This window comes from Pundamilia nyererei, unplaced genomic scaffold (assembly GCF_000239375.1).
Source record: "Pundamilia nyererei isolate P.nyererei 1_Seehausen unplaced genomic scaffold, PunNye1.0 scaffold00046, whole genome shotgun sequence".
In the NCBI taxonomy this organism is placed as follows: domain Eukaryota; kingdom Metazoa; phylum Chordata; class Actinopteri; order Cichliformes; family Cichlidae; genus Pundamilia; species Pundamilia nyererei.
The window spans coordinates 2,804,204-2,831,813 of NW_005187447.1; the positions used below are offsets into that span (position 1 = coordinate 2,804,204).

Genomic DNA, 27,610 nt, shown 5'->3' on the forward strand with positions numbered 1-27,610 from the left:
AGCAACCTTTTGTCAGACAAATGGTTGAAACATCTTAAAATGAGAAATAATTTAACTCAATCAATAATAAATAGATTGTCAGTTTGGTTATTTCAGCTCAGCAGTTCATCTGATATAGAAATCATAACCTATAAACTTGATGTTTCTGTGATGGATTATAAAACATATAGATTCTTCAGACTTGCTGAGGTTTAATATGGCACATAAATGGCTGTTAAAGCAGTTTTACAAAGACAGCAATATATCTGAAACTTACAATACTTAAAAAGTCAAACATTTAAAGCATATCATTTGTGGTTATGGATCTTAAAACTTGTAAAACCCACCACTTTATTAACCCATGCTTTCAAAATCCTTTCTGAAAGAATGAGGGTCTAATTAAAAGCAGACAAAACTAACACGTAAACAAATTTAATTAAAACTTTTACTGAGCTCCTTGTTTTTCTTTGCGTGTTATTAATTAAGCTTTATGGGCTGATACCCGACAAACTTGACAGACAACTTAATAGCAGTGGTGGTGTTAACTGTGTCTCGCTGGCTGCAGCATGAAAGAACCCAGTGAGAGTCATTTTGCCGACCCATCACAGGAATAAAAACACATTTTTCCAGCTCAGATGAGCACAGCGGGTCGCTGTCTCCGTTCACGCCACCCTCTGTCCCAAGGGGTCTGCTCCCTTCGATGGGAGGCTATTGTGTCTCTGCGTGGGTGTCAGGAAGTTTGGCACTGAGCCGCACTTCCTTCCTGTCAAGCCTGGATCGCCGCCACCGCTTGGGGGTGATTGACACGCAGCCTTCTGAGCTGTGTTTTGGCCCTGCGGCAGGATGCCTGCACGATCGCTCCTGAAGTCACTCCTGACTTCTGGGTCATCATGTCACACAGTATCAGAGACTGGCTTATGTCCTCTCTTGCCTCCGTGAGTTAAATGTCATGTTGTGGCTCTTGAGGTTGTGCTACAATCATGCTATAATATTTGCTAAAACAAAGGACATTTTCCACCATGTGCTGTATGTAGAGGTATGTTCTGCTGATTTAAGATTTAGTAAATTTAGACAGGAAGTTTCTTTTTTTTTTTTCCTAACTGATCTGTTTACAGCAGATAAATAAAAAAGCACGAGGCTTCCGCCTGCTGCTGTGAGGTCAGCTGTTGTGCTCATTAAATGGATGTATAAAGACTTGGGGTCACACTGCTATTGCCTGAGATTAACTTTACCGCCATCTAAGCGGATGTCCCTCATAACATTTTATCATGGGAAAGTAACAGCCACTGCAGCCACTGTAAATCCCAACCTATACAATTCGCAGTACATTTGTAGTTCATTTTCCTGGCATGTGTTTGTGCGTAAATGCCACGTTCAGGTTCCTGCACAGAAACGATGTGTTGACAGATGTGCTGTCAAACCTGTCCAGATGAATGAGGGTGTGGTCAGAGTTCCTGTGCTCACATCCTGGTTTGATGGTGCTGGTGCTGCTAGCTGATTGTTTAAAAATATTAATGGAAAAAGGCATATGACTAATATATCAGTACGTAAGTTGTCTAGTATGAAAAAACTGTTTGTGGTACTTTACAAATGGCATCATCACATTGTTTGTCCGGGGGTTCCTCCAGCAATCTGCAGTGCATATAGTAGATAATGTATCACAGCAAAGAAGTAGTTGATGTGCAAACGCTCAGTGTTATCACCGTAATTTGCTGACTAATTCGTTAAACAGTGCAAACACTGACCACCTTTTCTTTCCACCATAACGTACTGTTTAATCAAACCTAAAGTAAGTGTAAGTAGGTTTCAGTGCGCTTACTTCCTGCAAGATTAATGGCTGATTCTAAATTAAGAGCGTGTGGTTAATTGGTTGTCAGGGTTTTTCCCCTCCAATGGACTGATGACCTATCCTCTTGGTCCTGCCGTATGATGGTTGGACTATAAGAATATAAATAGAGAGTTATTTGTCTGTGGCCATATTTAATCAACCAAACACATGGTAGAAATTCAATGGATTCAGGCATCTAGACATGACCTGCTGAATCTCTCAGAATGGGGAAGAAAGGTGATTTTCGTGACTTTGAACGTGGCATAGCTGTTGAGGCTGGTCTGAAATTTGCCCAAAACTGCTGAGGACTTTCCCACAAAGCCATCTCTAGAGTTTACAGAGAATGCTGTGGAAAAGGGAATGGTAAATTGAGGCTACAATTCAAAAGGCTCACCAAAATTGGACAACAAAAGATTGGAAAATCACTGGCCGGTTTGATTTCCGCTGTGAAACTTGGATTGTAGGGTCATAATTTTCTGTAAACAACATGAAAGCATGGATCCACCCTGCTCTGTATCAACGGTTAACGCTTGTGTTGGCATAACAGTATGGGGTATACTTTGTTGGCATACTTTAGACCCCTTAATACCAACTGAGTTTTGTTTATAATACCATAATGTTGTTGCTGATCATGCCCAGCCCTTTATGAATCTATACCATGAAAAATTAAGACAATTTTGAATTTCAAATGGGGCCTAATCCTATACTGGCAATATATTTAAAAATATATTTATTACTTTAGACACTTAAATAAAGATTTTTATACAGTTAAACAGTACACATGCACTGCAAAAACAACATATACATATATATACTAATTATTAGAATACTTTCACACACCAAAACTGGGGCAAATCGACCACAGTCGAGAGGTCCAGTTTGCAACTTAGTTGAACAGGAGCTGCCAGCTACAGCTGGACATGTCGACATCCACCTGTCAGTTAAAGTGTCTATTTTCCTAATAATGTCCTAACTCAGGCGAGCTATAAATAATCCCTATGCAGTGGGTAGGAAATTGTAGAACCATTCTCACTTTTTGGCGTTGTATTTTTCAGCTTTGGGGGCTGCTGTTTGTTTCCAACCCAGAACTCAAGTTACTCCTAAGAGTCAAATGCCGATTTCTGTGCTTTGTGTCTGTGAAACAGCAGATGCTTAACACCACAACAAACAATAAGCTAAATCTGGCGTAACTGCTGACAGTTGAAACATCAATGCCACCCAGACTGCTTTTTGTATCCACAATAGATGTGAACCCATGGATTAATCTTGGATTTTGCACATCAGTCAAATACTTTTACATTAAAATGTAAAAGTAAAGAGAAAAAAAGAAGTTCCTGACTGCTAACAAATGCTTTTTATCAGCAATGACAGTGGATCTGGTCAGATTATTCTCCCTAGTACTACAGGGTAATATGTTGAATAACGTGGCTCTTCTCTAAAATTACATCCTCAGCTAGCCATAAGATTCAGTAGTATCCACAAAGTTGCACCAGTGTTGACGTAGTGAGCGCTGAAATGCTTCTGGCATCATTCCACCTTCCTTAAATAACTTTCCCCTAAGGCCGTAGATCTGAGCTGTCAGTCTGGTTCCTGAAGGCCTTCGCTGTTCTTCCTGCAATAGCCTCACCATCTATCATTTTTCCGCTGAAATCAGGCGCACACATCAGTGCTGCAGACCTGACCTCCAGCTGTATGCTCAGCCTCTTCTCACAAGACTGTAGCTGTTTTGAATGTCCTGCCCCTGTGAAAGCTGTTTAATGAAAACACTGCAGGTCAAGCAGAAATAATGTCTCATAAGGCAACGTGAGCCCTTTGGCCTCATTAGACAATAGATAGGACCAGGGTCCCATGTTCTTCGGATTCAGAAGTGCATACCACTAAATATTTACTAAAATGGGCTCATGTAGGCTTTTTTTTTTTTGGTGACGTATAAAAAAGTAGACCTTGCTTTGAATTTTGTCAGTTTATGAAAACATGTTTGTGTTACTGGTTTTAATTCCATTGTTGCCACAATAAAATATCTATCTGGATTTCATGAATCCAGCCTTAGTGGAGATGTGGAGAATGGCCAGAAGAAGAGGGCATTACATTTTGGTGAGGATCCAGAGCACTTAGGCTACTATAAAATTTGCAAGATGGCATTGGCCTTGGCGGAAAATGTGCTCTAGTGATAAAACCAAGGGTGCCTTATTGAGTTGCTGGGACAGTTTGACAGGGAAAGAACACCAACACAATTTAAAGTTTACTTTTCAATTTAGAAGAAATGTCTCACCCACAAATAAGCCAAACAATAAAGGGATGTATGGCCAAAAAGTAGCATAAACAAAACGGTTAGCTTACCCAGTAATAACAAAACGGGTTGCTTTAAAACTGCTTTAAGAGATTTTTTCTGAATTAAATGGACATGTCATGTTTATTGCGTTCATTTTTAAGCTATTTAAAATGATAGTGATAAATGGTGTTACCATACTAATTGTTTTCTTCACTGCCACAGATTTAAGTTAAGCAAATGCGGGGGTCTCGAACTCCAGGCCTCGAGAGCCGGTGTCCTGCAGGTTTTAGATATCAACCTGTTTCAACACACCTGAATCAAATGATTTGTTCATTACCGGGCTTCTGGAGAACTTCAAGACGTGTTGAGGAGGTCATTTAGCCATTTAAATCAGCTGTGTTGGATCAAGGACACATCTAAAACCTGCAGGACACTGGCCCTCGAGGCCTGGAGTTTGACACCTGTGAGCTAATTATTTGCTTAGCTAAAAAAAAATTGACTGTAATACCACAATTATCGCTTAATTAATCAATAATTGGCTAAAAGATATAAAAGCAACAAGGACTTTAAAAAAAAAAGAAAAAAAAAAGCTAAAAGTCAGAGTCTGCTACTTCTAGTCTAGTGCTAAGAGAAGCTAAACCCTGTGCTAATATGCTTAGCAAAGCTATAGAGCTGTCCCTTTATTAATAAATGTGTGGTGAAAAACTAAAGGACTACAAAAGGTTTTTTTGTTTGTTTTTTAAGAAAACAAAGCCAGGCTAGCATTTGTCAAATTTTGGCTAGCCTTTTTGCTAAATTAAACTAAAATGAGGTTTGGTTCGTATTTTAGCTAGGTAGATAGATAGGGTACTGTTTGGTTTCCTTAAGTGTAGACATAATATCTTAAAACCAGAGCGTAGAAGGTGTTATTACTTGATTCAGTATTACAGTATTACAGTATTTTTTTTTCTTTATTATTCCAGATAATCCTAATCCGCTGTGCTTCCCAGGAAGCATTGTACCTTGAAACAAAAGAGAAAAAGACAAACAGATTACATCGTGCTAATCTCTTTCATACTTTTCTTCTAGTTTTATTCTATTTACCCATAATTTTCTACTATACATGATCTTGATCAGGGTGTAAAATAACCACATTCTTAAACTAGCCCTGGCTAGATTATATTTCTGTCACTGCAGGCAGCATGAAAGCTGAGATGTATGACATTGTTGGACATAGATAACTGTGTCACAAATTCAGGGCATTGGTCGTAGCATGTTTCAGCTGGTTTCAGTTGTTCACAATGCAAAAGTCTTTTTTTGACTTCTTTTTCAGGTGACTGAGGTGTGTGGAGCAAAGCGTCTGGGTTACTTTGGTACATCTCAGTTCTACGTGGCTCTGAAGCTGCTCGCAGCTGCCCAGACTGGTCTACCCATTCGCCTGGAGAGCGTAACCGCCAGTAAGTCTGCTGCTCAGAGAGGAGGCGTCTTATGAGAGGAAAAGGGGATCAGGAGATTATCTTAACATGGCAGGATTTGGCCTAATCTGGATGAAAGGGGAGTCGCATGGAAAGGGCTAAGTGGGTTTGCCCTTATTACAAGGAGCACACAATCATTTACACCCTGCCCAAATAGGAAACCCTAATGTGTGTGGGTTTTTTTCTTCATAAAATCACATAGCTTCATGGATTATTAGAAGGAATATGTTTATCGGTTCATATTCATTTTTGTATGTAGTAGTAGCTCTCCTCAGCAGAATAAAGCCTGTAAAGAAGTTCATCCTGATTAATTCCCTCGTACTAATTCTAGTTGTATCAAAGGTCATTGTGCTAGGCCTAAATCATGAGACAAATTTAAAAAAACACTTATACTGTATATCCACTTAAGCATTTGAGTTGGTGTCAAAATAAATAATATATCATTTCTATCAATGATTTTTGTGCTGTCTCTCCAGATCTACCTCTACCTAGATTTGTTGGTCTGAAGAATGAACCAGAGATGCGATACTCGACTGTCCCTTCCTGCATAGACGCTCAGGGCGCACAGTGTGGCTCTGCACCCGGTTCTCTTATCTGGACTCCAACAGACAGGAACACCTTCAGACATCTGGAGGCCGGCACAGACAAGAAGGTAAGCCTGTGTGCGCTGCCATCTGCTACTTTTGGCCTGTATGCATGCATCAAAGTTATTATAGCTTAGTGCAGCTATGCAGTATGACCAAGAAGTATGCAAATACATTCCAGTCAGCTCTAATCATCGGAGCAGTTGATGAGAGATTAGAGAAGAATGACAAGCCTCTTTCAGTCATTCCAGTTTGTCCTTAATCAGAATTACTAGAACTGGATGACCGGAGACCTCCCTGACCACAAATTGCAATAACTTAGTTATGCCAGCAGGATCAAACTTTTGCATCAGTGTCATGGATTTGTTGTGTTTTTTGCATTTCAGCAACGGGTGTTTACAGAACAATCATAACTGAGAAGAAGTGAATGGAGCGAAATTGCAAAACTATGTATTACCCTAGTTTTTAAAGACAAAAGCCAACATTGTATTTATATTTTTCAAATATAGGATGGATAAGATGAACAAATTGAAATAAAATTACTAGCGCATGTTATTTGGTTGGTTAAGGCTTCATAATATAATGTTCCTGCTTAATGGCAGATGATAGCTAAACTTTAAGTGCATATGGTTGGTGGTTAGTTTAACTATTCATTTCATGAGTAAAATAAAAATATGGGGTTCCATAAAATACCTTGTGATACTGTCATGTCCCCAATACTCCCAGAAAGGTGCTTTATTACAATCACAACCTATAAAAATGAATCTCGTTAAAGCCTAATAGGCCTAATAAAACCAGGCCTATTAAATAATTAAACATTAAACATTAAAGCCATAACCGCATTAATGTCGCAAATCTCTGGGGCTGCACGGTGTCAACGCGTTAGCACCGTGCAGCCCCGTGCACAGGGCGATCTGCGCTAACTTGCTAACAGAGATTTGCGGCGTTAATGCAGTTATGGCTTTAACGTCATTTTAAAGAGATTAACGCTGACAGCACTAATAAAAATACAAAAAAAACCTTCAATTTCAACTTCAACTATTGTCTTGATCATAATTTACAGGTGATGAAAATGTTTAGCTCACAAAATGTGCATATAGCCCCATTTATTCTAGACCTGCGGTTCCCAAACCCCGGTCCACCGGTCCGTGAGTCGTTTGGTACCGGGCCGCGAGAGATGAGGCTCGGGTGTGAAATTTATGGTTTTCAGGGTTCTCGTCGTTACCTCAGTTTCCCTGGGTCTTTTCCCATGTTGTAGTTGTGTGTCTTATTTTGAAAGAAATATGTACGTGTTACCATAGCGACCAGAGAGCTTTAAGGAGCAGAAAGGAGGATGTTACGCTGCTAATAAAGTTACTCAATTACACAGTGAATTTGCATTTATTATTATATTTACAAAATACCAAAGTTTTTGTCTTGGTTGTATCATTTTATTTTGTTGTATTTATCCGCAACACGGATAAACACGCCTTTAAGGCCGGTCCGTGAAAATATTGTCTGATGTTAAACCGGTCCGTGGTGCAAAAAAGGTTGGGGACCGCTGTTCTAGACGACCTTGCAAGGGCCCCCTATGAACCCAGCAGTGTAGAAGGTGGAAATTCTATAAAGAACTTTATTATCATTGGTGCTCTGGTGGACTACAAAGATGGAATACAAACATGTCATACTCTGAAAAACTAGCCCACTGGAGGGTGAACTAAGTGTTGTGACGGTAGGCAATAACAACTTAGCTGCTAGCTTATGTAGTTATGTGTAAGAAAGCTCCTTTAGTTAGCCAAGGGATTTGCGAACATAATATTTTTACTTATATCTTTTCATTCTGCTACAGCACAAGTTGCATATTTTAAAAAATGGTTTGAAGAAATATAACAGCCTAAAACTGACATATGGATTAAGACTTATCAGTGATTCATGGTGTCCCTGTTCTTCTTACTGATGCCACACATCTTATGGTCTGTGTAAGGTGTTTTTGATTTAGACCTCTGCATTAAATCTATGCTGTAGGTACGTCCTAATTGCAAATCTGCTATAACTTATCGTTGACAACGTGTTGACGCAGCCCAAAATGGCTGTAATGGTACCGTTCTTCCCTCCTACCCAGGAGAAACGCCATCATCAACCAATTTTTTGGGGCGCCAAAACTGCAGAGCACACTGTGGACAAATATAAATACTAGCAACAGCATCGGCCACTTAGGTAGGCAGAATCTTAGGCTGTATATAGCACAGTTGAGTCACCTAGAGAAATGTTCACGTGCTACATGCTGGTTTGTTTGTGTGAAATAACAAATACTTCCTCCACGGTTTGAGAGAGATAAAATTAATATTGATCACAACTAAGTTCAGGTTACTTGTTTGTCCTGTCTGCAACAGTATCTGTTTCTCATGTGGGCTCTTTGGAAAATCGATTACCCACCCCTCATTTATACTGTCCCTGTATTTAAAGGAACCTTGGTCGCCACCACGATCCCCGTGTAGCTCACCACCTCGCTCGCCATTGACATATCGCAGTTACCCATACGCCAAGCAGAGAAATGGAGTTGACCCGCAAATCGGTGAGATCATTTTCACTCCTATTAAAGCTGGAAATCAGAATTTTAAAACCCCCCCCTTTTTTTTTTAGTTAAGTTCTACCACTGTCTGTGCAGTTGTAGAGTTCTCCAGATTCTTCACGTGCCATAAACTGTCTGATTTAGCATGTTTGGAGCTTGCTTGTACATTTGTAATTAACAAATAAGTCGGACTGAGAAATGAAAACGATGAGGTTTTCCTGAGTTTCTGACACCTGTTCATTCCTCGAAACTTTCGGTTTCTTTCTTCTCACGGTTCCTTTTGATCTGTAAATCTTTCATTCTCTCAGATCACATTTTCCAGGAGTGTAATCAGCAGGAAATCATTGCATGTCAGTCTCAAGTTTCTCCTCCGTCAAAGCTGTGTTTTTCTCTTCTATCCTTCAGCCTACGAAAGCAAACATTCCTCACGGCCGATCGTTCAGCTGGAGCAGCACTCCTCACCAAGCAAATACGGGACCAAACCCACTGTGGAGCATCCAGCTATGGCTCAGGTACTGATGTTTTTCTCTTTAAAGATTTACAAATATGTTTTATTAAGTCTGTATTATGCCACTTTGATTTTCTGTATGTGCTCAGGCTTCCTCAGTAGAAAGGCTCGAGCAGCAGGCTGTTTCAGATTATACTGAGGATGACCCCTGGAGGATCACAGAGGAACAGCTGGAGTATTACACTAATCAATTCAAGAGCCTGCAGCCTGACCTGGGGGCTCTCATCCTGGGTATGGACAGCCCACCTGCACCTCAAATGCATTCATCTAAAGATAAAAAAAACAAAAAAAACAACAACATCTTGCTATAAAAGTATTTCCCTGTTTTTTGCACTTTGTTATTTCAAGGAGCTGTAGCAAAAAATTTCTTCACAAAATCCAAGCTCCCAATTCCAGAGCTGTCCCACATTTGGTAAGTGCTGCTGACTCATGATGGTGTTGTCTGTGTCCTTGTTCTGCTCTGGGGTCAGTTTGGTGTTTTTCAGCCAAGAGCCTCAGCATGCCCTCTGAGGCAGACAGAGGCCTTTGTTTTTAAAGTGCAGACCAGTGCTACACTTCTCCTCCTCAAAGGGAAAAGGTTTCGCCTCAGGAACATTTTTTAACTCTTTATTTAATGAAATAAAGGGGGAAAATGAGATTACATTAGTTTGAACTGGAAAACTGGTTTAATTTCCTCTTATTTGAAATTACAACTTTTAAAAAAAATTATTGTTTTTCTTTTTTTTTTGGCACAGTTAGATTTAAAAAAATCAAGCTCCAGCTTATGGACATCAAACTATAACCCACTGGTGAAGACAGTAGTCTTCTTAATGGCTCTGTAAATTGAGTAATGCTCAGTTTAGGCAGTCTCAAAATTAGTCTTATATCCTTGGAACTATGATTATTTACCTTCATGTAATTCTACTCACTGCTAGATGGGAAGAATGAAGCTGTAAGCAGATAAACATTAACATAAAATGCCATATAACAGCAGTTGGTGGTTAAATTATATTATTGGCACTAAAATATTTACTCATGGTATCGTAGTTTATGTCAATTTAATAACAATAAATGAATACAAGTATATACAATCTACAGTATTTCTAGTCAACACGCTAGGTTACCTTATCTTGGCTGCTGGGATGAAACAGAGATCAGCAAACATAAATGTCAAATTAGCTTATTTACGTAACTAGTCTGTGACTGAGTAAGAAAACCTTGAACATAAAGACATGAGGCTATTACTCCCTGTTTTTAAAAGTTGGACATTCGGGGATTTTTTTTCCTTTTTTTGCTGTGTTACTGTTATGCTTTCGTTAGTTAACTCAGTAACAATTTACCTTTAATTTTAAATATGTTTATATTGTCTATCCTGTAAAATAGTCAGATGTCTATTCATATTAATGTACAGAATTCATCTGCTTGCTGCTACTACTGCACATTCACCCAATGTATGTATATATGTATATATATATATGTGTGTGTATGTTCTTCCTCTACCCCCCCCACCCCCGTTTTTGCACATGTCGAGGAGCGTGTCAGGCTACATTTCACTGTGTGTTATACTTGTATAACTATGCATGTGACAAATAAAGAACCTTGAATTGAATTGAATATTAACATTAAGAAAGAAAAATATGACGATATAGGTAGCAGCAAGTTAGCTTAGCTTTAGCTTATAATGCTAGAAGCAGGCTATCAGAATAACTCAATAACTTTGCTAACTGCCTGCCAGCAGAGGTTGGCGTCAGCGTCAAACTCTTTCTGTAATGTTGACAGAAGAGTATTTGCTTATATCTTCACAGTTTATGTTATTATACAGTATGTCATGGCTTAGCTTTCACTTGTAATAAATTTTGAATAAGACAAAATCTATACAGAATGCCTGCTAACCGCTAATGCAGTATCATGTTTAAAAGGCCAAGTAAACATTGTGGCAACACTTCATTTTACTGGTGTATAATTTCAGATTAATGTCCCTGTAATTATAATAGTTTCCTGGAAAGAACTTGGTAATATGTCACAAATTTATGAAACTGGAGACTGTAATTTATATACTTCTGCTCAACTGATTCTAACATATTACTGGTTTAAGTAGTCTTTGTGGTCCTTGCGCTGCATGCCTGCTACTAAATTAATCTTTATCTGATTTTAAATAAAGATTCAGTTTCAAAGAAAGCTATATTTTCCAAGAATTTTGAACAGATTACCAAGTGCTTTCCACGAAACTTAAATACAAAGTGTTAACAGAATAGTTTCATGCAGCTTTATGTGTTATTATTGTTTCACAGCTCCATTCTCAGGTTTTGCATATATTCTTTGTGTGTCATCTCTTTTAAAGGGAGCTGAGTGATGTGGATAGAGATGGGGCTCTCACGTTTTCTGAGTTTTGCACAGCGTTCCACTTGATTGTGGCCCGAAAGAATGGTTACCCTCTCCCAGAGACGCTGCCTCCCAGCCTGCGGCCGGGGTTCATGCAGCACGAAGAGGACATACCGGACACTCATGAAGTACGACGGACACAAGTAGCAAAAATTAATTATTTGGGTTATGAATTTATTCAGACTTGGGCTCTTTATACCATGCTTTCTCAACAGAGTACAGGGCCTTTAATTGTCTTTGAGGATCCTGGACGGAGGCCGAATCAGATGGTAAAACAAATCATCAGTGGTTTGTTTAAAATGTTTATTTGTAGTTTCATCCTGTTGCCTGTAGGGGGCACTAGCAAGCTGAACACGAGACAGAACAACTAGGTTCAAGTACATTGCATACCAGGCAACAGGTTGAGCTTAGAGCATCTTTTACTTCCTGAAATGCACACTTTAAACTATTTCAGTCTTTGCACGTCCTGATTTTCTTCGCGCCATGTATTTTTAGGATCCGAGCATTATGCAGAGACTCCAGCCAAGCTTAACCTCAACGAAACAAGACTTGAAAGAAGAATCCAGTAAACAAGGTAATTATATAGCAATTAGTTTGTTTTTTTGAGTAACAAATGTAAAAAAGTTATGCTTATTAAAATCACATGTAAAACAGATTCACTTTGAACTAGGTACTCTCCCAAAGGTATAACACTATAGTAACCAGGATAATGGTTCTCAAAAAGTCCCATGGTGCTCTTTCAGTACTTCTTCTCTCCAAGCCATTTGCACAGAAATAAATCCACCATACAGTAAGTATGGTAATTTCCTTACACTAACAAACAAAAGGACAATACATGTCTGTTATCCCACTCATCCTCTAAAAGTAAACAAAGCAGAGAGAGAATGCTAACATATGTTATTTCTTAGTCCAAAAAAAGATCTCAGTTTATGCGATACTGAAATAAAGCAAATCTATTCAGTGAACCATAATTTCTTAAGTAGTGAGTAAATGCTGCTCTGATATGCTCTTGATGGACGGGTGTTTCAGAGTGGGCCCTTGGGGGCCGAGTGTGTATGAAGACATTATTAGTCTAAGCAGAGTTAAGGCAAAAGGTCTTTATTGCTTATCAGAGTTTTTAAATACGGGGGGGAAAAAACACTTTTTTTGTTGCATCGTCATTTCTGATCTTTCTTTTTTACTGTGTCTACAGATGTGAAGATGCTCGCGACATCTCAAGACAAAGTAACTCTTCAGCTCAGTGCTTTTCCTGAGCGGCCAGGTGAAACTAACCCTTCCCTTAGCATGGGGGAGATTTCTCTGTTCCTGTGTAAAAGTACATCATGTGCTACAAGTTTCAGATGAGCTCGGGTTGGTGGGGTGCCACAAATACTTCAGTACTTTCTCTGAGTTGGGGATCTTTCCTCTTTTGTCTGCTTCGGTGAAAATGCTTGTTTGTTGTGATTTGGTTGCGTTTTCTAAGCGCACGACTCTCTCCTGGCTAGATGTAAGATATATTTTTGGTGAAAGATAAAAATAAAAAGTAACCCTGGTGGTTATTATCTGCCTACAGATGATTGATTGAAAATGAGCACACTTATTAGTATTCATCTTTCTTACAGAACCGCCTCAAGATCTGGATCCACAGATGAAGACAAAAACTAGACCAAGGTGACAATGAACCCACTCCAACTAAAATGATTCAACTTGAGCTGCTCATTAACCATTATTACATTTTCTCATCCGTGTGACCTCCAGGTCCTACTCCAGCACTTCAATCGAAGACGCTATGAAGAAGGCCGAGGAGCCACCCACCCCTCCCCCTCGACCCCAGAAGACCCACTCCAGGGCCTCATCGCTGGACCTCAATAAGCTCTTTCAGCAGGGCGCTCCAGGTATGACCTGCTCCTCCCATCATATTATCTCTGCAATACGGAAGGTGAGAAGCACAAACAGCTGGGAGCAGCAGTGCGTTTTGCAACTGAGTTATTATACGTCGTTTATGGCAGTTCTCCTTTTATGGGGAACAAAAGCAGAAATGGAGATGCGTGGTTTTCAGTATTCAGTCTGAAAGGTGAGAGACTCACAAGAGAGCCATTCAGTTTGTGGTTATAAATGTGCATGGTATATTTGAGTTTAAGGAGGGAAATCTGTATCCCGAGAGCAAAGCAGGGGTATGACATCATTGCAATGTAAGCTTTTCACTTGGGATTCCAGGAGTAAAAAGTGGATGGTTGCTGCCTCCTCCAGCCCTCCCTCCTAGACCGACAGCTTCGCAGGTAATTCCTGTTTGATTAAGATTTTGATGGTAGTACTGCATGCTAGTGAGCAAAGCAATACAACAACATCATTTTTTCTCAGATTAAAAGTGACAGAAATCTTCTTTCCTGTCAGGTTTCTCATTTTATCGGCGCTTCGGAGAAAACTGTCCAGAGCAAAGTGCAGCAGCCAAACTTTGCTGACTTCAGTCACTTCAGAGAAGAGGTGAGCATTAAACCTGAACGTCTGCCTTTGTTTCAGTGGGAATTTGCAAATGTAGCAAACAGCAACACAAATTGCAGTTACAAAAAGAAACGTCAGCATTTTCCACTTCACAACTTTCCATCGCAGATATATAAAAGTGTCATCAAAGACGTGCTTGGGAAAAGTATGAGTTTCTATTACGAGACACAAATAAATGAAAAGGTTGACAGAAGTGTACATGAAAGTCCATGCAAATTAGATGGCTTTTTAAAGCCTAAATTGTGTATTTGTTAAAAATCCTTCCTGAGAAGGCGGTACTACTCAAAGAGTTTCCAGTGGTGCTACTCAGTTTCTTAAAGCAAGTTACATTCAGACTGAATTGAACGCAATACACGAGTCGTTCCTTTCAGTATGTTTTTAATGATAGTTGGCTTTAAGGACCTGTGAAAATGCTGAAAGGTTTGTAATAAATTAAACTGATGGTTCTGCTCATCATTTATTTTATTTTGAAATACTCCTGCATCCTCTCAGGAAGAGCACTTCCTTTTTCTCTTTGTGTCATTTTTGTACTTCTCCATAGTCTGACAACTTAGACATTTCCTCTTCCTTCAGTAGGAAGCCTAATCTAAAAATCATGGGTAAGCACCATATTAGGAAGTATCCTCACTTCAGAATCCTCCGTGTCCTTCAGCACATATGCTGCTTGTAAAACTGAGCTGATTTTGTGGTTGCTTTCTAATGAATCGCTTTATAAACTTCACTACTGCCGTATGATAAGTAACACAAACGCTAATTACTGTGGTGCATTTGGTACTTTTATCAATGTGTGTGTTTGTTTAAATGAGCCGCACACCCCACAGCCATAATCAACGCTGTGTGCACATGGAAAAGTACTGTATTTTACTGCACTACATTTCCTGGAACTGCAGGTGGAAAAAAAATCCCCATTCCTTTCTCAGAGGTTATTGTATTTGCGCAGCTATGTTCAGTATTTGTTTTTCTTGTGGGAGTGAAGCGATTTTGGCAGCTTTTTCTGGCTTTATGGCGTCCAAACCTCTGGCTTTCATTACAAAAATCATATGTAGTTTTAAGGTCAAAAGGCAAAGCAGCTCCTGCTTCAGTACTGCCCCTCGCATCAGGTGTTGTGTGTTCTAAATCATACTCTTCATTAGACAAGATGTGCTTGAAGTGTCAGTTTTTGTGGCGTGCTAAAAATGTGCATAGATTAGATTTGTTATTGGCCCAGCATCTGCCTACATTTTGGTGTGGATGTGGGATTTTTTTCTAGTTTTTAAATGCTGTAAATCAGCGGTCCCCAACCCCCAGGTACCGGTCCGTGAGTTGTTTGGTACAGGGCCGTGAGAGTTGCGGCTCGAATGTAAAATTTATGGTTTTCAGGGTTTTTATTGGTTTTTATCGTTATTTTTTAAATTGTTTTTATTGTTAACTCGGTTTTCCTGGGTCTTATGAATAAATCTTCTTTTTTTTGTACCGGTACTGGTTTTACTTTAAGGTGTTGCGGATAAATACATCAAAGGCCGGTCGGTGAAAATCGTCAGACATAGACTAGTCCGTGGCGCAAAAACAGTTGGAGACCACTGCTGTAAATCACTCAGTTCTAACTTCTGTCTTTGTCATCACTTATCTTTAAGGTGCCCTTTCATTACTCTCACTCTGACCTTGGATCCATTACTCTTTCTTCTCCTCCCCATCACGATAGAGCACGGCCACCTCTCTGTCTCCCCACATGGTGTTTTACTTAATTAAAACCAGCTGCACTAGATCATCCCAAAGGTAGCTATAAGATGTACATTTCTCACTTAGTAAGGCAAATAGAAATCCACACCAGCCCAAGCTCCTCAGAGAGGCATTGTAAATCAGTGAAGTATAAGCGTCCTTAAAAATAACTTCCTTTTACATAAAACATGTCAATCTTGAGTTAAGTGTGAATATTTTGACACCTGCTTTTGTGGGGAACTCATGGGAGCAGTTTAAGTACATGGCTATGTCTGAAATCACTCATTACTTACTGTATTACAGGCTATATTCTGTAGTGAGTATTACTATACCTGATGCGCTGAAGTCAAAGTAGCCCTACATGTGGTGAAAAACAGGTGGTCACTATTGAAGCATCATGCACTGCATTTAAGAGAAAACTAGAGGGAGGAATGAAGCTTGTTGAAGTACTGATATTGTTATTTAGTTATTTTCTGAAAGCCTGGGAGAAATGACCCTAATGGTAAACTTGATCTGTGAGGTCAGTAAAAGCTTTGATGTCACGTTTCACGTCTCAATTGTTAGATTAAAGTTGTATTTAACGCAACGTGAAATTTGTGGTCAGAGGAAACGAGGAGACCAAATCGGGGTTTATTTTTAGGGTGGGCCTGCTTTGTGACTGAGCCACAAAGTTTGCGAGTGAGAGATTTGTAGTTAACAAACCAGTGGGTGGCATCACTGTAACCATGTCCATCTTTTAGGTACAGTCTATGTTATTGCCACAGTAGAACATATTAACGTATCTGTTAGCTCAGTTATTATCCGTGCTTACCATCAGTGCAACTTTGTGCTGAACATTGGGGGGGGTATATTGGTTGGGTCTGATTATTAGGGGGGTCATAACCCCCCTAACCCCCTGGAAATTACGCCCCTGGTGCTTACCAAGGTCCACTGGTCTCTTCCAGGAGTGGAGAGAGTCCAGTTGATCCATTGCATGCATTGATACATTCAGACAGAAAGTTGGACAAGGTTAAAGTTGTCTGTTTTTGATTCATTTGTTGTGTCCAGTTTGTGTTTTGTTTCCTCTTGTTTGAATAAGCTTCCTTTGTCTCATTGCTCTTAAATATTCCAGTTGAATGAGGAAAGTTTTAAAAATGCACGCTCTAGAAACTGACAGTGTTGGCACTTCTTTAATACCAGCCTTTGCAGCTGATTTGACCACACACTCTGCTTATGGTTCTGCTGTGGTTTTTTTGCCGCTGTAGCAACTACTACAGCGTCTGTATGTTTCCATGCTGTGGCTGTGTTTCGCGTCCAATGGAGCAGTGAATCTCAGGGCCATTTATTTGAAAGTCAGTTGGTGTTTCTGAGCAAAATGCATTTTTAGGTTTCTTGGGTACAATTTACAACAGGAGCCTGCTTTAAGCATCACGAAAGCCCACTGCCGCCACAGTGAAGACTGCAGCCCGGACAAATTAGCGGATCAAATTCACAAAATCCAACATTAACAGATGGGAAAGGCTGTAAGAAATGCCTTCAACTTTCACAAAACTAGGGCCTGTCCTCACACTTTCGCCCTAAAAACCATGTGGTGACACATTAAACATCTTAAAACAAAGGAATAAGGCAGCAAGGTGATGCAATAAAAGCAAAGTAATCCATCATGGCTGCCCCTGAGCAGGCCGTGTCTGGAGAGCCCTACATCGCAGTCCCTGCAGGGAAGGTGCTGATTTATACACGGTCAGGGCCAGCACATTTCTTTCTGCCTCTTTATAGCTCCTCTCTCAATTTAATTCACCTCATCATGGCATCAACACTCTTTTCTCCGTGGAGGAATAGATCTTTTATCATCTATCTTACATGACAAACGTCCAAGCCAAGTTTTTTGGTTTATTGCCTTTAGGAGGAGAGCAGTGTGAAACCTGAAGATCAGGGGCCACACTCCAGATTTGGGCTCAGCACTGAGGACATGACGAATCCTTCACAACAGGTCAGGACTGCTCACTGAGCCACTCCTCTTGTGTAACAGTCAGTGTCTTTCTTACAGTAATTCTATCTTTTCATCTGTTATGGTTTCAGGACATGACTGCCGCCTCTCACAATCAACCTCCACAGAAGCCAGTTCGCAGGAAATATCTCCCAGAGAGCCAAAACCTGGAGACTGTACCTCCACCAGCGGTGCCATTTCCTCCTCCTGCTAAAACTCCTCAAAAGTTAGTCAAACATTTAACTTGTGACACTGATCACTTTGGCTAAAAATAGCCACCACTTTTAGCAGTGGTTAAAATGTAGCCAGGAACACTAACCTGTGTTAAATTTGGTGTAGTCATTGCTTTATATAAGAGAATAACTACATAAATCGCTGGTTGCAGTGATAAACTGGCAGAATACTGTGAGGTTTTCTTAAATGTGTTAGCCTACAGCCTGCATGTCAAAGATGGACTTGGCCACTGTCATTAATTTTGGATTCTGTATTTTGAAGCCTCAACTTAATCATTTATTTTAAGCCAGCAGTGACCGTTGATGCTTCTAGGTCTTAAAATGTGAAGCCAACATGGAAATGCCGTAAACCAGCTTTGCATTTAATGACCAACAGATTTTAACCTTTATTCGTTAAACCATTAAAAAAAACCTTCAGAAGACACTCGCACAACAAACACATAGTGGAGAGATCCAGCTCAGTGGCTCAAATTAGATCAAGTGAGGCCTAGCAAAGGTCTGAAAGGTGTCAAAGCAGCAGCTAATAACTTTAAGTCCTACCAGAAGCAAAACAGGTAAATTATAAAAACAATAGAAACAAAAAACCCTTTTTCTGTCAGACTCTAAACATGTTCATTTCTGAGCATTGTAACAACTTGACTGTCAGGTGACTAACTTTTGGAGCCTCAAATTGGAGAAAATGCAGTTTTTGCTTCAAGCTTTAAAGGTCACTGCATGCAAAGTTCTTGTAAACTTTATGAGTAAAATATACCAATGTTTACAGCTTGTTGCTCTACCTCAAGTGGCCAGAAAAATGAGTTAATGCAGGTCAAAGAGCTTCTTAAAAGTACCTACATGCTCTTAAGTGATCGTAAAACCCACAAAACCCACCCAAAGAGGGGAATTCACCAGACATTAAGGCACACTCTAACTCACTATAATGACTCTACCATGTGTGCTTCTGTCTCCTTATTGACCAGACTGCTCATTGAAACTGTCAGTGCGATACACCGTGATCATCAATAACAGCGGAGGCCTCCTAGTTGCAGCGACCCCTGCAACTGGTCTTATTCTTCTGACGTGCAAAGTTCAAACCTCTGATAAGCTGGAAGAACTGGAGATTGTTATAGCCATGCCATGCTGTTTTATTCACCTTAAAATTCTATTTAATAGCAAATAAAAACTGTATGAAATTCTTTCAGACTGCTGCCCAGACAGAAGAGGGAGATCCAGCAGGCTATCCGTAAGAACAGGGAAACCAATGCTGTGCTGACACGCCTTAATAGCGAACTCCAGCAGCAACTTAAGGTTAGTTCATGTGGTATTTTTTGAGCTCATGACACTTTGTATATACCACTTGGGTTTTGCTGTAGCGGTGTGTGCCCATTTACAACTTTCTCACATTCCCTGCCCTCCACCTCCTTCAAGACTCTGGGAAATGGGAAAACCAGCCCTGCAGTGCTTAGAAAACACATATAAAGGGTGCCCGCTTGACACACAGAACTACAGTGTACCTTTAACTCTGACAGTTCAATTAAACAACAGAAGTACTAAACATTGCATTTCAGCTGCAACCACAAGAGCGTGGTAGTGTTCAAGTTAACTCGGTTTCAAAATCCCCTCAAACGTGTGTCAGAAGTTGAGTTCTGCTCTTTTGCTGCTGACAGCAAAACGCTCCTACCGATCCAACTCTGTGAAAAGCCTCAAGCTCAACTGTCTGCCCTCCTTTGCCCATCAGTCATAGCTGAACTAATGGCAAAGACTTGGCTGTTTGCATTGGTGATCTGCCCGTGGAACACACTCTCACTCACATTTGGAGCACATGCTGCATGCCTGTCATTCTCCTCATAAATGATCCAGGAGCGGAACCTTCACGCTACCATGCAGGGCTTTTATAGCTTTAATACAACAGAGGAAAAGGAATAAAAAGGAGAAGAATGCTACCAACAAAGGACCTACTTTGTAACATCTTAAAATATCATGCAAAGAGGCTATTTTGTTCTCAGATTTCAAGGATTTATGTTTCCTTTCCCTTTGTGAAAGGTCATCTGGAATGATATTTATTCGTTCTAATTCTCCCACGTCCTCAAAGCATCTGTGGAATTCTGCAGAGAAAGGCATATGTGTCTTTATATAGACCTGAGCCTTATTGAAATACCAAACAGCCACTGGCATTCACAACTGTCTTCTTCAAAATATAGCCTGGGCCGGTCAGGCATCCAACTACAACAGGGTGTGTGCATGTGTGGGGACAGAAGGAAGGCTGGATGGAAAGGAAGACATGACTTTTTACAAAGACAGTTCAAGAAAGTTTAAAGAAAAATATCCATAAATGAAAGGTGGATTAATATGTTGTCAGAATCACTGATTAAAAACACTTTTCTGACAGGGAAAAGTCACATGAACACCTGCTTGAAAAGTCAGCAAATTTGGTTATGAGTCTTGCTGAGAAACATGGCTGATGAAAATAAAATATCATAGGAAACTTTTAATTGAAAATCTTCCTACATTTACTTTGTAATATTAGGTGAGAACCATTAGACCATTATCAGTTGATAGAGATGACTGAAGTCCTTATGTATAAAAATGACTGGAAACCATGACCACCAGGCATATATATGGACATAAAATATATTTTTACAGGACTCTGTGCAGTCCTGTGAAATACTGAGTACATCTTTCCATGAGGGTAAGTAGTAGCCAGGTGCTGCTAATCAGATACTCTTGATTAAATAATCATCACTAATCAAGTGTGAACAGCTCTGTAAACGCAGACATTTTAACAATTTGATGGTCTGGAAAATTTGGGTGTTTTACCACAATGCCGCAGTCGACATCCGAGTAAATTCACCACAAGCTCAGACTAAGCAATTCTCAGAGAAACTGCAAAACATGGCAGCACAGCTTAGGTTTGCAAAGGTGCATCTGAACAAACCACAAAACTTCATGAACAACGTCCTTTAGACGGACAGAATGGACATGTCAGACCATAACACACAGCACTACGTTTAGAGAAAAGCAAAGACAGCACATCAGCTTAAACACCTCATACCACCTGTCGAGCATGGTGGGGGATGCGTGCTGATTTGGGTTTGTTTTGCAGCCGCAGGACCTGAGCACTTTGCAGTCATTGAGACAACCATGAATTCCTCTGTATACCAAAATATTCTAGAAATAAATGGCTGTGTCCCCCACAGCTAAAGTTTGGCTAAAACTGGATCATGTAAAAGAACATTGAGCACATGCACTGCAGCAAAACTGCAACAGAATGGCTGAAAAAGAGAAGAATCATGCGGTTGCAATGGCCCAGACCTCAACCTGCCTGAAACGTCGTGCATAAACAAGTGCCTGCAAACCTGAATGAAATGAAGCAAAGCTGTAAAGATGAGTTTGCCAAAATTCTTCCACAGTGATGTAAGACACTGATAAAGTCATACAGAGATTACGTCAAGTTATTGCTGATAAAGGTGTTTTTACAAGCTGCCTAATCATGGCATGCATTTAGTTTTTCACAGAAATGCAGAGAGTCATGTGAAAACGTTCTTTTTCAAGACTGTAATTTATACTATAGTGGGACATATACATAAAAAACATGAGTCATTTTCGTTTTTAAATGACATAAAACAAAACGATAATAGGCACGTGAGCATAATAAAGTTAGAGGAGCAGCTTCTTAACTCTGGAAATTTGTCCAACTGAGCAGCACTTGCATGCAACACAAAATCCAACCGGGGTTTTGATTTATCCCAGAGAAGGAAGTGCATAAATATTCCAACAAATCTGTTAATTCCGATGAAGTTTTCATCTGATACGGTTAAGAATGTTGATGTTCAGTGAAGATACGTTGGCAGGTGCAGGCCTATTCAAGTTTAGCCTGGATAGACATGATCCACCAGCAATGCTATTAGTCTGAATTTCCAGTTTAACTGTAGGTCTCATGCTCTGCATATACAGAAATCTTTTCCATTTGAGCACCAACCTCAAGCCAAAATATTAGCTTTTCATGCACTAGCAGTCTAATAAGTGCAATGCATTCAACTCGATATATCAGTGACCTTATGACCTTTATTCTAGTGCAGAGTGGGGAGACACCAAAAAGTAAGTGTCTAATATTAACTCTGTTTATTTTCCACGGTCACATCAGAACTGACCTCGTGACCTTTCCTCTGTTGCCACCTTCAGGGTAAATCTTAAGCTTTCGGGCCTACAGCTAGTACAGCACTGAGAGTGGACGAATCCTATTATGCTCAGTTCACATTTTTGGGGGTGTAATGAACATTAGGGGCCACTTCGGGGGATTAATCTTTTTACATTGTTGAGTCTTGAGTCTACTGCTATATTCACATGGCAGTGTACGCTCTCCCTGGGGGCACTTATTGTGTTCACTCCTCTTTCTCCTGCTGTGCAGAGCTTTGTGCTCTCTTTTAGGGAGCGACAAGGTCAGGGCCTAAATTCCAGATATTAAAGCTGTAAATATTCCACATTCACTCAGTCTCTTCCACTTAAGGTGGCAAACTGTAATATTTCCTTAGCTACACCCTTAGTCTTAAGATTAGTCAGGAAGTTTCCATCGTTCTGTCCAACACCTTCATATTGGGGGTGTAATGAATATTAGAGGCCACTTGAGGGGATTAATCGTGCTACACACACACCATAGCAAACAGGCAGTTAACTTAACTCTCCTGCTATACTCTTATTGCAGTATACCCTCTCCCTGGGGGCAAGTTATTATCGTCTCTCCCCCTCCATGCTGTGTAGAGCTTTGTGCTTTAATGTTGGGAGTGACAAGGTCAGATTCCAAATATTAATGCTGTACATACTCTCCACTCACATAATCAGTTCCATATTTTGTGCAGGGGTTCACAAGGTCTGGGAGAAGGCATGTGATTGGGCGCCACGCAGGAAAAACGCATACATCAAAGAAAATAATTCCATAATCAGTGATTTATTTTAAACACTAAGCTGCCCAAAGTTTTCACAGGAGTAACACACCGGAGAATCTGCACAGAGGTCTGACACAAGCTGTTAGCGGGCGCAGTTTGACACAATAATCCAGTAATAAAAGCAGGCTGCCGCGACAGCCTTTATTTTCCGCCGTGCCCGTGATGGACGGAAAAGTCAGTAATCGGTCTGTCTGCAGTGTTTTGTGTTTCAAAGTGTAACTTTTAATCATTATTTGAAATCTTTGGGTTCAAAGAATGGTTGTTATTGTATGTTTCTGTTTTTGGGATATTAACACAAAATGTTTGCTTTAATACTGCTCTGATGTTTCTTAATGTGAACTGGGGTTCAGTCAAAGATCCTGTATTTCCCATTCATGCCCTCAGTTTTTTCTCTCTCTTCTATTTAATAAAGGCTTGCAAAATTTTACCTCATACCATGAATAATTTCTAATTCACAGGCCCTCAAAATATGATGTGCACTGGAATTTTGCACCATTATATTTTTCTTCATATCCACATGAAGCTTTCAGGGTGAAAAACACATTTTTCACAGTTTAAAACTGCAATCAACTGCATCGAAAGCCAGAAGCTACCATTCTACCGTTTGCCCGCAGGGAGCACATTAATAATCCTGATTTTAGTTAAGGTTTCCTGCTTCGTTCTACAATTTGTAAACGTCATCTTGTATCTCAAATCTTTGCAAGCTGTTCATTTTTTCCCAGCACTTTCATATTTTGTAGTAATTAACACTGTGACCGTTTGGGGCCGTTGGCCAGATTTCAACCTTGTACTTGGCCGTCGTCACCACAGAAAACAAAGCAAATAATGTCATTACCGCCTGAGGTGCATCTCTTGTTCAGACTGCAGCGATCAGAGGTCATGTTTTCTTTTGCTTGGTTGCAGGTGGTTCATAAGGAAAGGGTCACCTTGGAGTCCCAGCTGGAGCTCCTACGGCCTCTGGCTTCGACATGACTGAGCCCGAAGTCTGATCGGAGTCACCTTCCCGTTCTGTCACAGGGGCGCGCATCGGTTTTTCTATTAAACACAAATGTTTAAGCCAAGACACAAGTGGTTGTTGTCTGACGATGGAAGCAAAGTGCATTTTTGACTCAACAGACAGGGATGTTACTTTTCTTGAATTATCAGCTCCAGCTCGAGTCCATGTGTTTGTTTGCATTATTGTTAAAGATGCTCTGCAGGACTAAACCGTGTGTTTTTAATCACTGTATAATATGCACATGTACAATGTTTTCTTTATGACTTTCTAACTTATTTGTGTTGTGATTCACTGTTAGGTTCTCTCATAAATCTTTTATGGTTTACAGGACGTGTTTGCACATCTATCCATGATTATGAAAAATCGTATTTTCTGTCCAGCCCATCTTCTCAGATTTCATGTTTTTCTACGCACCACATTTCATCTATATCCACACACACACACACACACACACAATAAAACAAGCGATGGTGCTACAGATTGATTTCTCGTTCTTACGCTGTTTGCACTGGAAGGAAAAATAAAAGTGCACATTTCAAAGGATGGCAAAAAATAAAACATTAGATGTGGAATGAATCTGATTCAACAAAACATTTTGAGCGTCCACAAAAAATGTGTGTTTTGAGGACTGTATCCGTAGCACATGTGACGAATGTCGACACTGGATTTGTATGTAATATGAGCATTTTCATGTGAAGTTGCTACATGTTTGATGTAAGTGTTGCCTGACATCTTTATGTTTGTTATCATGCAGAGTTGGCCTTGATGAAAAAAAGATTTCACAATGTCAACAGTTATTCTTCATAATAATTGCGATTTCGTAAATTGCCTTTTCCTTAGTAAAAATCTACATCTGCTATTGGCGAGATTATTTTAAACTCAGAGTTTTTTTCTAAACAGCCAATCTGCTGTTATAACAACTTTTATAATATTACAGGCTAAAAAAAAAGCAAAACCCAAATCAGTATTAACGGCTAAAAAATGAAATAATAAGCACAATAATCATCTAATAGTCATGATAGATTTAAAGACTGGCTGAAAAAGCAGGCATGGTCATGTGTTTATTGCTTTTTTTCACACTACTGTTGGATCATGATTGTGATAATGAGATGGCAAGCCTGAAACTGCATGATTGTGTTCAACTTATGTGAGAATGTAAATGAATCTGAAACTGTGCACGACTGAGCTCTGGTCTTAAGACAACAATGGAACTAATCAATAAAGTCTATTTTTGTTGCTTGAAATGCTTTTATTACCACTGGTTTGCTGTATAAAGATGCCTCAACAGCTCCACTAAATTTGGATGTATAAACAGATGTCTGAGAAACCGTTATCACATGTTGGGTATGAGGGCAGGAGAGATCAAACGGGCAGCAGTCGAAACTTTCTGGCAGTCACAAAGCAGCCGAGCTTTTCTGTGACACAGACACAACAACCGAGGGTCACCCAGATCACTACTGATGGCTGTATTCCCAGACCTTCTGCTGCTGCCATCCCAAAATATCCTCTGACACACTTGGCTCTCATTAAAGACACACCACCCACAGATGGGCCGCTTTCTCAGTCATGTGCTGCACTCGCGTCTCTAATAGCTCCTCTGATTGTTATTATTATCATGCATCATCTGTTTTTTATTAGTTACAAATGTGTTATAGGAGCTGATGAGAATGCTGGCTCACTCATTTGGTCTGTTGGCTAATTGGCATGTTGGTTCAAACAAAATGTTTCACTAGCTAAGGCTATTCTATATATTCGTGATCCACAGAGGAGGAGGAGTCGTGATCTTTGGGATTAACGTTCTTGGCAAATTTGACATAACATTAGGTACTAAATACATATCCCCCCATGAGGGTAATTTGGAGTAACTTTGGTGATCTGCAGACCCTCTCTGTCCCACCTTCCTGTCTGTGTGGCAGCTTTTCTTGTAGGTACTAAGTGGAGGCATCACAGCCAACACCTGGGCCTGGTGTGCTGGTCCTCTTTCAAAGCACTCCACTGGAGCTTTGAAAGAGGCTCCAGTGGAGTGCATTTGGTTCATGGCATTCAGAACTTCTCATCTCACATATTCACCTACACTACTGAGCCCACTAATAATACTTTATGTGGTATTTTTCTTTGTTTGTTATGATTTTGAATTATGATCAAGTTCTTCTTATGATCAAGAAGTGTCACATTTTGGTAGTTTGCTAGAAATATAGACTGCCTATTTAGCCATATGTTTAGTCGCTAAATGACATTGCTAGAGAGGTGGTACTCAGTACTAGTAAATACAATGTTATAAATAAGCTGCTAAAAGGAAAATAATTTAATTGAAAGTTTTAGTTAAGTAAATGCATAAAGTATTAGAAAACATAAATATCAAAAATAAAGTCAACTAAAATCTTATCTACTGTATAGTTTTCCATTATTATTTATTTATTATCATGTGCTAGCATGTTAAACATAATCTATAAAGTACTTGCTCAACTTGTTATACAAAAAAAAAGTATATTATTTACCTGAGATTGTAAATACTCTAAGTATCTCAAAGTGTTACTAAACAGTATTTGAGTAAATATAGTTACTTTCACTTTGAATATTTAAAAATTCTGGTTTTGGGGTAGTATGATTTTTTTTTTTTTTAAGTCAAAGTCTTTAAAGCCTCTAAAAAATCCAAATGGATAAGATATCGAAAAACTCTCGATGTTGTTGTTATGAAGAGGATTTAGCTATAGAGAAACAAACTATTTTTGTACTAGGGTGTAATTTTCACAGCAGCTAACATCAGAGTCTGTGGGGAATGGCTTGCCTTCAGAGTCTGCCTCAAGTGGCCGTTAGAAGAACTGCAGTTTTTGGCACTTGTCACGTGTCAGCCATGCTGTTTCCCATTTAGTACCTCACATTTTCTGGAACGTGCAAATCCTCAAGCAAGTTTGATCCCAGCTTTAGTCGCTCATTTCATCTCTAATTTCTCCTGTAAGTAGTTGATTATGACTTGTTTCCAATATGTCAAGTTTTCTCCAAGACTAAATTAAGCCTATCACCGAGACCAAGAAAAGACGGATACTCGCTGAATTCTTTTGCATGATTGAATTCCCAGGGCATTTTTAAGGAATAGAAAAGAGAAACCGATACTCAATCCAAGGAAAAAAGGCAGAAAGTTTTTGAGGCATCTGAGAAAATGAATGAGCCTGAGTAAATAAGTTCAGTCTGGGAAGCAGACGCAGGATGCCAGACGACAACAAGACGCTCGTAATTCCTCTGCGCCATAACCAATATTTGGCACAATCCTGCATGTCGGTACCTGCTGCATCAACTTACAGTCACTCCATCCACACTATAGGTTTATTTCATCTTATACAACGGGAGAGGACTGTGTGCATTCATTAAGTCAGTTGGCTTAACAGAGAGTCATTCTCACTCAACTATAAATACTATTTAAAAATGTTTGGTTTGCATTTCAGGATGACAACTGAGCGTGATGAGGAAACTGTATGTCAGCCATGTGCCTCTAAGTATAAGCCTGCTCTTATAATAACCGTCTCCCACTTACACAGCAGCTGCCTGATTATTCTGCACGTGCTTATTAGTATTAATGATTCTTACAGGTGGATTGATATTTTGTGTTCTCAGACACAACACAGAGAATTAACCGGGCCTCCATTTTTATCTCCATATAAATGAATGACATAAAAATGACACTAAAAGCCAAATAAAGGCATATCAAGACATAGATAGTGTGCTTTGACAGAGGACCTAAGTGAGATACCACAGCTCCGATGGCTGATACTTTAAAA

General features: G+C 39.7%; 1 protein-coding gene across 2 annotated transcripts in view; it reads left to right on the forward strand.

Annotated features, from left to right (window-relative positions):
- reps2 (RALBP1 associated Eps domain containing 2) overlaps window positions 1–24,390 on the forward strand; it is a 25,666-nt gene extending 1,276 nt beyond the window's left edge. The window contains exons 2-19 of one of the 2 annotated variants that reach the window (XM_005732350.2): window positions 5,392–5,515; window positions 6,010–6,185; window positions 8,563–8,671; window positions 9,074–9,180; window positions 9,266–9,407; window positions 9,525–9,588; window positions 11,497–11,665; window positions 11,753–11,806; window positions 12,033–12,111; window positions 12,730–12,798; window positions 13,139–13,187; window positions 13,275–13,411; window positions 13,734–13,795; window positions 13,911–14,000; window positions 17,599–17,685; window positions 17,775–17,908; window positions 19,097–19,202; window positions 23,741–24,390. In XM_005732350.2, coding sequence (XP_005732407.1) covers window positions 5,392–5,515; window positions 6,010–6,185; window positions 8,563–8,671; window positions 9,074–9,180; window positions 9,266–9,407; window positions 9,525–9,588; window positions 11,497–11,665; window positions 11,753–11,806; window positions 12,033–12,111; window positions 12,730–12,798; window positions 13,139–13,187; window positions 13,275–13,411; window positions 13,734–13,795; window positions 13,911–14,000; window positions 17,599–17,685; window positions 17,775–17,908; window positions 19,097–19,202; window positions 23,741–23,809 — 1,827 coding nt within the window. In that variant the 3' untranslated portion in view covers window positions 23,810–24,390. The remainder of the gene's footprint in view (window positions 1–5,391; window positions 5,516–6,009; window positions 6,186–8,562; window positions 8,672–9,073; window positions 9,181–9,265; window positions 9,408–9,524; window positions 9,589–11,496; window positions 11,666–11,752; window positions 11,807–12,032; window positions 12,112–12,729; window positions 12,799–13,138; window positions 13,188–13,274; window positions 13,412–13,733; window positions 13,796–13,910; window positions 14,001–17,598; window positions 17,686–17,774; window positions 17,909–19,096; window positions 19,203–23,740) is intronic. The other variant, XM_005732351.2, reaches the window with a different exon arrangement.
- Window positions 24,391–27,610: the final 3,220 nt, after the last annotated feature.